This window comes from Eurosta solidaginis, chromosome 1, assembly GCF_040869045.1.
Source record: "Eurosta solidaginis isolate ZX-2024a chromosome 1, ASM4086904v1, whole genome shotgun sequence".
In the NCBI taxonomy this organism is placed as follows: domain Eukaryota; kingdom Metazoa; phylum Arthropoda; class Insecta; order Diptera; family Tephritidae; genus Eurosta; species Eurosta solidaginis.
Window position 1 is genome coordinate 259186621 of NC_090319.1, and position 13072 is coordinate 259199692.

The window sequence follows — 13072 nt, forward strand, 5'->3', positions numbered from 1 at the left end:
TTTTTTAGTTTATCCATTTTTGGAATTGTTTACTTTATTTTTATAGCAGTGTTTGATACACAAATTTAAGCATTTATATACGGACAACAGTGCCAATCTTCACTATTTGGAATATGAACGATAGATACAGAGATTTCTTTGAATAAAATTTAGCAACGCTTAAATTCACAATTAAATATTACAACTAACAAATACACTTTTTTAATAACAGTGACAATTATGTGTAAGATTAAAAAGCATTAAGCTTTCTTAAAAACCTAATTTTTTTTCTTGTTCAATTATTTTATTCTGTAGTTTGAATGTGCTGTTTTCTTTTAATAATTCGTTCATTTAATTTGCTATTTATTATTTTATTATAAATATAACTATTTTTAGAATTATGTGCATGAGTTTGATTAAATTTCTTTACATGCTTACGAAAAATGCAGCTTATTAGTGTTATATATTTAGAATATTTATATATATATTTTTTTTAAACTAACAAAATATATTTTTTTATTGTTTTAAATGCCTCTGTAAATGAAAAAATAATAATAATAAATCTTAAAAAATCACTGGGTATAAGTTTGAATAAAAAATGCCATACAAAAAAAAAAAAAAAAAAAAAACACACTCAAGAAATGCTAATGCTACAGAAAAAATTCGTTTGTCAGTAGTATCGTTTTCTCAAGAAAACTAACACTGCATCTAATTTTTTCTTGAGCAAAGACCCTGCATGAACACATTCGTTTAAATACCGAGGATTACAGTGCCTGCATCTATTTATTTTTTGAATGGAATTTGCAGTTCTATTTGAGCACTAGTGTTCTTTTTTTTCTCTTGTTTAGTATATAGTGCATCTTCAATTCGAGTATATTAGTTTTAATATATTTCATTCAAATGCATTCTGAATCCGACTTTCGTGTCTTGCAGGGAAGTGACGCCGCAGAGAGATAAAGGAAATTTGAAAACTGAAAACTTGACTGCTACTATTTTTCACAATATAATACTGTAACGAATTTGCTGCAAATCCTCTTATTTGCCCTTTTGCTAGGTTCGTATCACTAAACTGTTGAATAAATAACTCCAATATTGAATAATGGAAAAATGGCCTTTATTAAAGTACTTCACAATAACACTTATACTTTGCTACTCGCTGGCTTAATAACCAAACTGATTGATAACTCAAATTAAACTCTACTATTGGCCGCCAGATCGCGTGCTTAATCAATAACTGATTGAGTGCTTAACTCAAACTGAATTCCAGCGCCTCTACATTTGCTGCCTTTTATACTCTCTGATTTCAACGTTCGCATCTTCTAGGCGTTTCCATTTCCAGAATCTACTAGTTGCCATCAGCTATCAAATTTCTCAGCTGTAACTACAATCGCACGATTTTATAGCTTCTCTCATTGCATACTTTCAGGAGTATCTCAGATATATGCATGTGTTTGTGCATTGATTCTCCGCTGCTCGTATACGTACATGGTACATATGTGTAGACGCAATTATTGTTTCTTTTATGTATGTAGATACATAATGATTGATCTATGGATGTGCATTATATCACTGTTTAGCATCGGCTTAGACATAGCAGCACCCTTTAGTTTTGCTAATATTCATAACACTGCTCTCCACCTAAGTCTGATCGTCCCGATCAGACAAATCTCTCGATCTAAACGCTGCTAGCCTCTCCAAATGAACCACTTTCATTTTGGTTCGTGGTTTGCCAATGGTTTGTATGCGGTACACTACATCGTGATCCGTTTTACAACTTTGTATGGGCCTTCCCAGTTACACTGCAATTTCTGGGACAAACCTTTTTTCCGTTGTGGGTTGTATAGCAGTACCAAATCTCATTTCAGAAACCCTTCCGAATTAATTGCTTTATCGTACCTCGTTTTCATCTTGTCACTCATAATCTTTGCTCGTTGCCTTACCAGATCGTGTAACTCTCTCAGCTCATCTTCCAAGACACCAGTGGATTTCTTGACATTCCTCTCCGCATCGGCATCTATCCCATACTTCAAATCGCTGGCAGTCGAAGGTCATTGCCAAAAATTACCTTTGCGGGAGTTTGGCCCGTTGTCCCATGTACTGCCGATCGGTAGGCCATCAAGAATAATGATATGTGTGTATCCCAGTCCTTATGGTACTTGTCTACTACTTTCCTTAAATGCTCCTCCAACGTTCTATTGAAACGTTCCACTATACCATCGGACTGAGGATGCAATGCAGTTGTCCGTGTTTTCCGAATGCCCAACTTTTGCACATTTCTTGGAACACAGCTGATTCAAAATTCCTGCCTTGGTCAGAATGTAACTCCATTGGTACACCATACCTTGCAACCCATTCGTTTGTAACCACTTCTGCTACTGTTTCTGCTTCTTGGTTTGGGATTGGGTATATATCTGGCCATTTACTGAAATAATCCATAACCACCAGTACGTATTTGTTTCCGTGGTTGCTAGTAGGAAATGGACCTGCGACATCCATGGCGATCCTTTCAAATGGTGCACCTGAGTTATATTGCTTCATCTGGCCATGACTTCGTGTTTTGGGCCCTTTCGCTCTGTTGCATACCTCGCAGTTGGCAATCCCCTCGGTGACCGACTGACGGCAACCAACCCAATAGAATCTCTGCTTCAATCAAATACAAAATTCATCAATTACAAAAAAAATTTCGTTGATCTGTCACATTTGTTAATTTATCGTTATTTTCAACTACTAAAAACTAAATAACTTGAAAAAAATCTATAAAAAATTCTTAACTTGCTTACATTTCGTTAAATGTCAATTATTGGGGGCTTTTTCGCATAATAATGCATACATTTACAATACACACGCATACATAAGTATATATGTATGTATGTATGCTTAACTTTTCAGCAACTTGAATATTTATTTGACGTCATTTAACAATCAATCTGTTTGTTCTTTTAACACTTTTTTGTTTGGAATGTCTTGTATGGAGCAACATTTAAGAATATCTGCATTCTTAAAACATATTTGCTAACTTTGATATTTATATATAAGCATATGTACATATACATATATGCAAATTACTTATTTTTCTATAATATAAATATATTTAATATATATTCAAATGAATACGATGTATTGGTACATATGTATCTTTGTATATCCAATGTGTTTTTCTAAATTTCGTGTAGCCACTTTGATTGGAAAGTAAAATTATGTATATAGAATTCTAGACTTCCTCAATATCAAATGCACATAATCTTCGTCAATATGTATGTTTATATAAACTAGTTTCAATATACATATATAATATATATATTATATATGTATGTTACTATCTATAAAATGAAACGATTGCTGCTGCTGCATTTATTCTGTCGCCTGAGATTCCTGTTGTACCAATTTGAAACGCCTAGGAGATTTGATTGAACCGCGAGCGAATGATTTTAATTGCCCTTTCTGTGCCAGCGTCCTACAAATATAACGCGATATGAGCGTTTGCGGTCGATTTTGCCATTCATTCATAACTTCTTTGGGTGCGTTAACCTGAAAAAAATAACAAATTGAAAAAAAAGTTTAGTGTCAGATTTGCAGTTAGAGTTGCGGAAAATAATTTTTTATCAAGAGAATTTAATAGATTAGTGAATGTATGGCAAAACACGGTTATCTCCCGAATTGGTATATTGAATATTTAATACCGCTGTGAAGCCAAGAGTCACCTATATTTCTTAAGTTTGGTAGCCGAAGCACGCGCAAAGAACAGCAAAAACAAAGTTAGGCAAACTGCATTGTAATGGCATAACAGATGCGATGGGAACCTCCTCTGCTGATGCACTTAGTGCCGTAGTGGAAATACCTATCTCACCTATCCTAATAGAGAAAGAGGCTACACAGGCATATAAAAGTAATAAACAAATTCATTGGAAATCCCGTATTGCAACTACAAAACTCCAGCGGGTTAGGGGGCTTAGAATATACCCGCGGCAGGTATGCTTGTCATAAGAGGCTACTAAAATACCAAATTGATTCAAGGGGCCCAGGGCCTTCGGGGAGTGTCGTTATCGCTACAACAACAACAACATGATGCAATGGCCCCTTCGCTCAAAACCTTACAGAATTTCGAGGTATCCATTGTGGAGAAATCTCTTTGGGAAACAGGGAGTCCATATAACAATTTTGGTCGAATATTTTTATAACTGCCTATTTCATTGACTCCAAACTGCTTGAGCCGGTACAAAAAATTGTAAATTCCCCTTACAACTCACCTGATCGCCATTCAAACGATTTAAAAGCGCAACGCATACCACCGCCGCTTTGATGCCAGCATGATATGTAAGCGCAGCAAATATTGTACTCTCCATTTCAATATTGACAACGCCTTTACTGCTTAACATTTCTAAATATTCCATTTTATCAGCTTCGGTAAATTCGCAGAATGCACCATCCAAACGACCTTGACCTTTAAATACACAAAACAAGTTTAACGCAATACACACATTTTAATACGATTCAGGTTTTTTAAAATACCTTCATAGAAGTCATTTGTACAAAGTGTTTTACCGATGATCACATCATAAGGATCATCCTCACTGTGCAATGCCTTCAACTCGCGCGCCAATTTTTTGTCTAATTTGGCAGGTCGTAATACAGTTTTACCCAAAATTGTCTAATCATAGAGATAGATAAATTGTTAGTCCAATGATTTATGTACATGATATTAGATTTAGTTTACATTACTTACAAATTCATGTGCATTACGCATATGACTGTCGAGCGCTTCATCGGTGATGATAACTGTACCCCCTTCAACTCCTATACCACCACATGTGCCAATACGTATAAATATTGGATCTTGACACTTGGAATGGTACATGAGTTTGATTAATTCATGTAGCAATATGCTAACAGAGGGTGTTCCCATGCCGTGACTAACACAAAGCACCGGACCTACTTTGTACATTGAGTATCGATATGAATAGGCGCTGATATCTTCTAATTTTGTACCGGCGGGTAATTTGTAACCTATTTCTGACATTATGAAATGTGCAAAGTTTTCCATGCGCTTTGGTGTTCCGCCCATGCAAACGAACTGCAATTTGAAATAAAAGAAATAAATTGAATGGTTCGAAAGACTATTTTTTTTAAATTTGTAATATGAATGCACTGTAATATGTAACTAAGTAATTTATACTATAGTTTGAATATAGTTTTAGACTTTATTTGAGAGAATTTTTTACTAAGTCACTTACTTTAACATCACCGAACATCTCTTGTAAATCATGACTACCACTGCCCAAAGCGAGATGATAGAGTATATCTTGATCCATTAATTCGATATTGGAATTTCGCAGTTTGACCGTACCATCGGAATATCTGTTGGTATAAAAAGAAAAAATACAGCAAATTATTAAATTAATATAAAATTTTTGGAGGATTGAGGTTGCAAATCGTTACTATCGTAAAGATTTTTAATTTTTATTCAAAATCAACTCGGCATCCGTTTGTTTAGAAATAATGAGGGATGACAACGATCCGCGTCTGAATATCCTCATAGTTTAAAAAACTTAAATTCAAAAATGGTTGCTATATAACGAATAATAAAAAATAAAAAATAAATGTAAGGCGCGATAACCTCCGAAGAGATCTAAGGCCGAGCTTCTCTTCCAATTTGCGTCGTGCTCCTCTTGATTTTCCCTAGAAATTGGCCGAACGGGACCTACATGTTTTATGCCGACCCCGAACGGCATCTGCAAGGCAGATGAGTTTTCACTGAGAGCTTTTCATGGTAGAAATACACCCGGAGCGCTTGCCAAACACTGCCGAGGGGCGACCCCGCTTAGAAAAATTTTCTTCTAATTGAAAAACCTTATTTCTAAAATTTTGATGTTACTAAACAATTTACGGGCCCCAAAAAAAATCTACTCATGCATTTGATTCATTTGAATTAACGACGACTCATTCATGAATCATTATTAATGGATTACATCAAAAAAAATTTTTGCAACATCATCTAAATGATTTTTGGACTAAGAGCTGAAAATAAAATTAACACAGAATATTTACTATTTATACTGTTTTATTGTAACGTGGAAATAGAATTTTCTCTTTTAACAGCCACATATTATTTCAAATAATCCTTTCTAGTTATTTGGTAACATTTTAATTCATTTCTGATAAATTTAATGATGATTATCGACAATGTTTTTACAACAGTTTTTTGAAAAAAAAATATATATTTTTTGGGTTTTGGTCGAAAAATTTACCCTTTACCCTCATTACTCCAGTTGATATTCTACATTGGATATCGAGTTCATTCTTACTATATAGTTTGGCAGCTTAAATTGAGGTTATTAGCGAATTGAGGTTGGTAGGCAGTAGATGATGGCAGTCGAATGTGGTGGAATGAAGAACAGCACGAAGACCAGAGTTTCATTGCATCAAAATACCTTCAATACTTGAATCAATATTACAGATAGATGTAAAAATAACTCTTTATTATTGCAAATAAGGTGTTATAAATGCTATATGTTTCAAAATAGGCAAAGTTTATGTCTGTGTAACATTTAACTTGAAAATTTTAAACGAATTTTGTAACATGTAGTTGAATAATGTTTGTGCTAATTTTCAACGATCAGCCGGGAGTTGCGCTACTTGTTAGGGCTCAAAGATGGAGTTGAGGTGGCAACAGCTGTTTATTCTGAAGAAATAAACAAGTGATTGGCAGCATTGATGAAGCGTTATACATTAAAAATAATGCATACAACTTTTTTTTTATTTTCATGAAAAAATTGCTATCTTTTTTCAACTTGATTAGCAGCATATTTATCCATATAAAAAATTACACATTTTGGTTGAGAAATCTATAATAATCCAAGTTAAGCCAGTATTGCGAAACCACGTTTGAGATTTGAGAAGTTGGCTAGTTATCAACTTAAGTTTTAATGTGCCCCAAGCCCAAATGTTTATTGGGATATTATAGATATTTTATTTGTAAGTTCATTATCATTTACGTTTATATTGCGCAATCAATACTCATTAAAGCGGAATCAAGGTTTAAGTTCAAACTAATCAGCTCTAATCAGCTGATTTTGATTATACATATTTTTGTTTTTTTTTGATTATTGTTAGTTTCCTTTATTTATAAATATGTTTTTTTGTTCTCTTGTCATTAAACAACTGTTATCTGTCATTATCAATTAGCAAGATAAGTGTGTTTAGGGACCGAGCGTGTTCCTAAATCAAGTAATTCGATATTTTCTTATATATGTATGCTAATATTTATTTTTACTTAAATATATTAAACAAAATATTTTCAAGTAAACTTTCACAGCTTATTCGGTCTATGGCAAAAAACAGATTTTGCCGAAGAATCACGTTCGACATAAATTTGCGGAAACACCGGCAATAGTTTAAGGTTCCAGCTGTTACTTTCTTGATTATTTTTTGCTCGATTTAAAAACGCACTTTAGTTGTAAAATGTTTATAGTATGTATGCATAAATAGGTTGCAAAGTGTATATGCAGAGCATTTACTACAACGTTTTTATTTTAATTAGATGCTTGGCTAAGACAAACCCTTGCTTAATTAATACCTATTAGACGCTCAATAACGTTAATTGACCGTAGCCAGGTTCAAATTCATAATTTTTCGCCCAAGGTATTAGTAGTTATTAGGGCCTCCAATTTTTTCAAATTTGTTAAAAGAATGCAAAAATATTCATATGAGGAATGTTTTAAAATGCTTATTACAAGTTTATAATTTTAAAAATTTTATATACTAACACTGATCCAATTGAAAAAAATTTGTCATAATTTATCCATCACAATAAAAACTCTTAAAATAATAGGTTTTCGACAACATTAGAATAACAGTGATGCTGTTAATTTGACACAGATTTCCGTTTCTTTGAGATAAGCCGACTATTTTTCATACTATTGGCAGTTATTCGAATTCAGTACTTTTAACAATAAAATCCGTTAAATTGATTCAGAATCTGTCCTTTTAAGGAATATTGCTAGTTTGAGACTAACACTTGCTTTTCTGTTGACGATCTTAAGAAATTAGTTCTCTTGACAAAAAAACTCTGTTGAGCTAGATATTATGGGACAAAATGTATAAAGTGGATAACTAAAACAGTTGCCTTGTTTCATAAAGGATCAAATACTATCATTTTTCCTACGGTACGGAAGATCTTAAGAAATTAGTTCTCTTGACAAAAAAAACTCTGTTGAGCTAGATATTATGGGACAAAATGTATAAAGTGGATAACTAAAACAGTTGCCTTGTTTCATAAAGGATCAAATACTATACTTTTTCCTACAGTTTATTTTAAAAAAAGTTGCATATTTTGCAAAAAATTGCGAATTTAAACTGAAATTATCGTTTATTCTATTGGTCGTAAATTCTGAACGGGTAAAGATATTTTAACCAGTTTTTTTGTGAATAAATCTTAGAAGTCTATACTTTGAGTACAAGCTTTTCTATATGAAAATATAATCATTAACATATTTTGGTCCTTTAGGTCTAGTGTGTAGTGTGCCCCACATGAGTTTTGCTTGGAGCGTAGTCGTCTGAGCCCACTATTACTGATAAGAAAACCTGAGAAGTCAACACACTATCGAATACACAATCCATTGATCCGCATTTTATTTGTCCAAAGGTTAATTTAATTTGTGTTTTTTAAAATGAACGAAAAAGTGGATTTTTGATTTTCATAATTTACATTTTTGAATTTAGATTGGAAAGTATGGAGAAAAAAATATTATTATTTTTTTCATTTGAACCGCTTTACCGACATTTTCGAGTGATTTAAGTTTTTTCCCGTTTTAGGTAGCAGCTTAGACAAACTCAGATCCAGCCTAAATAAATTGTAAAAATTTGGCGAATTTTGAGGGAGTTACATATGTATGAATTCAATACTTTAGGCAAACAGAATACAGTAGATTTAAAAAGTCTATTTTATTTACAATATACTTAGGTCCATGAGTGATTAAAACATGAGTGGTTAAACTCATAAATTTTTTAAAACTTTTTTAAATTAACTCTTAGCTATTTTATAGCATTATAAAACTATGTTACTTTCATTCTACGGCCTTGAGGAATAGTTCCATAATGTATCTGAAACAGTTGGGTAAGGGGTTTCGAAGGTATATAATTTTTGTCCCTCAAATTGAAAAATTGTATACTCCAAACCCATCTCAAACATGGCCATAACTTTTAAGCTTAAGTCTCAAGTGAATAATAACATTTTCCAACATTTTTGAAATTTTTGTATGTACAAAATTATATGTACACTGAAACTTTTTTAAATTGAAAAGAAAAAGAAAACTTATTTTAAAAGTTTAAAGAATTTTGGTAGTCCCCTTAATGAATAAATTTTGATTTAAAACTTTTCTCAGTGCTACAATATTTTTGAAGAATATTTTGTTGTCAATTTGTTAGTGTAAATTTGAATATCATACTGAAGCGCCTTGGCTTCAAATGGAAGTGCTTTTTCTTTTCACTTTCATATAAGTTCAGACACTTCCATATGAATCGAATTTATATGTGAGGGCACATGGAATGTTATGAAATTTTTTTTATATTCAATGTGTGAATTTTTATCTGTGTCTATTCTTCAGGGCAAAACAAAAATAAGGCGCTACAAGTGTAAAGGGGTTAAGCAACTCTGGGATTTACGATCACGCATCGAAAAGCATTTTCACTCAAATGATAAATATGAGACTGTGAAAAGATTCGTAAAAATGATAGCATGTTTTGGATCTAATAAGTACTGGTAACCATATATTTACCTAATGCAGTTAACCATTTCAGAGCTATTGCGATTGAAAACTGATTTCGATCACGGATCGTATAACACGATACGGCGCCTGAGTAGCTTCACTCAAATTCCATACCCAGGTGACACTTAAGTAAATCCAGACATGGACTGTAACGATTGAAAAATTAACAATGCTGGATATCTAATAGTTTTTGATTAATAAACCATATTGTCAGCGTTTTATTAATTCGTTTTTAGTTTTTGCCATAGATCTAATAGATATTATCTTTTGTTCATACATAAGTATTTATCTGAAAAATTGCAAGAAATTTTGTTTTTCTTAGTGGTTTTGATATTTACATTTCGTTATTACTTAGTCATAACAAAGACTGTATCCTTATTTAATTGATTCATATTTATTAATCAAATACTACCGAAGTTTCATAAAAGTTTAATCATTTTACAAATGACGGTATATCGCTGATACTAAATTTGGATATGCAAAACTATACATAGTATATACATTAAGCTGGGTTGATTTGCATGGACGAAAGTTAACCCATATCGCGCCATCGATTTTTCGATAGGTTTTGGGCTGAGGAAAAAAAATTTCCACTAAGCATACCCAAAACAATAATTTTCGAGCCTGCAAAATTTGAGTTTTTTGACTTTTTTTTTCTTTGATTTTTAAAGTTTTTTTTCATCACCTGCTTAAAAAATTTTCACTTGATTTTAAAATTTTCATGTATACCCTGTCCGACTCAAATTGTCCGCTAAAAACTTTGGCGATAACAGTTTTTTGAAAGAAAAAAAATATTTTTTCGGTTTTGAGGAGTATTTTTGTGAAAAAATTTATTTTTTTTAAGGGTTTCTTCAGAAACGTGCAAAAGTGTTGCCGATGAAAACGAATTTGTCTCATAGTTCCTATCCCACTTAAAATTATGCGATAAAAACGTTGGAATTACCAGTTTTAAAAAAAAAATTATTATATTTTTTTTGGACTTGTTTTGGTCGAAATCAATTTTTTTCATTTTCAAGGCTCCAAATCATTTTTTACGTATATGTTTCCGTTAGACCCACCAATAAGTATACTAAAATGATCAGGGGACGAGCTGAGTTGATTTAGCCATGTCCGTCTGTTCGTCCATCTGTCCGTTTGTTTGAACGCAAACTAGTCCCTCAATTTTTGAGATATATTGATGAAATTTGGTAAGCAGGCATATTTTGATGCGGGATTTGACATTTGTCGGAACAGACCAGATCGGACCACTATAGCATATACCTCCTATACAACCGATTGTTCAATAAGAGGGTTTTCGACATTTCTGCCTCGTTTTAACAGCTAGCAACATCAAATTTTACCAGAAGCTTACGTATTGGGCATAGATGGTTGTCTGAAAAAATCGTCAAGATCGGACAAAAAAATTTTTTTTTAAAACTGCACTTACTAGAGGTTTACGCCGATCACCTTATCGGTGGCGGCGGAGTAGGCTCTATTATATACCGGCGGCGCGCCGGCCTACGCCGGTGTTCTTACTTTAAAAAGCTTGATTTTTCTATTTAAAAAAATAATATTTAGGAAAGGTTTTGTTTGTATGTATTTAAGGAAATCAACGTGTTGGCCATTTCGGAAAGATCCGGGGTTTTTGCCTCAAGATCTCGCAGACCGTTCAAAAATTTTCAGGAGTAGCTCCCTGCTGAGGGATTGTTCCTCGTTCACTTACTCCAGAGAGGCTTCGAACCTAACCCCGGTCTTTGGAATTGGTACTGCTGCGTCTGCTGAAAAGAAATAGAGATACATAAAATAGTCACACTTTTGTCCTAATAATCGTCGCGAACACAATTCCTTTAAATCATTTGTGGCTCCTTGGCGACCACGCACAAAGGCGACTTACGGTTGCTATTAATGGTCTTATAATGCTCATGACTCTCGTGGTACAGGGCGCCTCCAGTTGTTTCGGCTGTTTTTAAGAGCTATTCCCGATGTGCGAACAGTAGCAATCCTGACCACCAGTCTCTACCACGCCTCCTGACCCTCACACCATATACCAGCAGAGAAGCTATAGGACTGCGACTTCGAACTCATACCTTCGTTGACGTCACTTTCCTAGAAGCTTTAGGTGTAGCTCCAAAGACTTTCCAATGGATGCTTTTGTCGCGCTATGCTGCCGAGCTACACCAGAGAAACACCTTGAAACGTTAGGGAGTGACTATTCAGCCAAAGATGCCGCCCTCGAAATCATAAGCAGTCTAAGTGGATGTCACTGCGTAATGGGTGAAAATCGTATAATCTTCGGCGCATCTACATAATTAAAATTTTACAAGGACCCTGGATAAAATGTTTAAAATGTAGACCAAAGTTTGTAGACGTTTGTGTTCACAACATTGATTTCAATAGTCTTCGTTAAATCAAAACGATTTTTTAGAATTAAAGTCGACCGATTTTAAGTTGAAAGATGTTAACTTCTGTTTTCCGGCCTTATGATATAACAGCTCATTATGGATGACCGCGTAGCTTCAGTTTTCAGACTAGTTCGACTGTCCACTACGTTAGGGTAGTAGAACACACGGTCCTTAGTTCGACTGTCTTGGGAAAGATTTTCCTACACCACTTTGAATGTTCTTGCGAAGGACAAAGCCTCACCTGGTAAATATATGTGCCTACATATTCACATTTGTAAAAGGAGCCGTAACGTGTAAGTGATATTTAAACTTGGTTGATAGGCTATAATCAATGTGATTCACTCCAAGGGACTAGTTTTGGATAGGGCCGCCAACTTTAGGAAATCTCAAACCGGGAGACTTGGGCGTTGAAGGATTAAGTGTGAAAATCAAAATTAACATTTCAGACCCTATTGTATAGTTTCGCAAATAGACAACAGATGTTTGAATGTAAGCCCAAGTGATTTTTCAAACCCTTATACGTACATATATCCTGAACTTAAGTATGAGGTAAGAATCATTTCAAAGGAGTGTGTATGCCCCTAGAACCTACTAAAAGATTTTGCGTCACTAATTTCGCTTATTCTTTCAGCCAATCGCAATATAAATTTTTTTTTAAATCGGCAACTTTTTTGGTTAATTTGCTTTTTTAACAACTTGAGGACAATTTGAAAAAATGTTCGCCTTGGGTCATTTTATTTGAATTCATTATTCATTATTAATTTTTTGAAAAAAATATGCAAAGTGAGCATATAAATTTATTAAATATATAACTTTTCTATTAGTGTTTTGTTTTAATAACTTGGTTAATTGGATGTTGCAAAGTCCGTGTTAAGCTGACATCGAAAGCGCCTTTTTTTTTTTTAAATAACTTTTGAACAGTTAGAAAGAGTTAAATTTCGCAATTAG

At 33.5% G+C, this 13072-nt stretch overlaps 1 protein-coding gene across 3 annotated transcripts in view; it reads right to left on the reverse strand.

Annotated features, from left to right (window-relative positions):
- The window catches only part of LOC137237185 (uridine phosphorylase 1-like), a 112548-nt gene continuing 99476 nt past the window's right edge, over positions 1-13072 (reverse strand). For all 3 annotated transcript variants that reach the window (XM_067760519.1, XM_067760520.1, XM_067760518.1), the window contains 5 exons: positions 5211-5334; positions 4703-5050; positions 4489-4627; positions 4227-4420; positions 1-3507 (listed from right to left, as the gene is read on the reverse strand). In XM_067760519.1, the coding sequence (XP_067616620.1) occupies positions 3331-3507; positions 4227-4420; positions 4489-4627; positions 4703-5050; positions 5211-5334 (982 nt within the window). In that variant the 3' untranslated portion in view covers positions 1-3330. The remainder of the gene's footprint in view (positions 3508-4226; positions 4421-4488; positions 4628-4702; positions 5051-5210; positions 5335-13072) is intronic.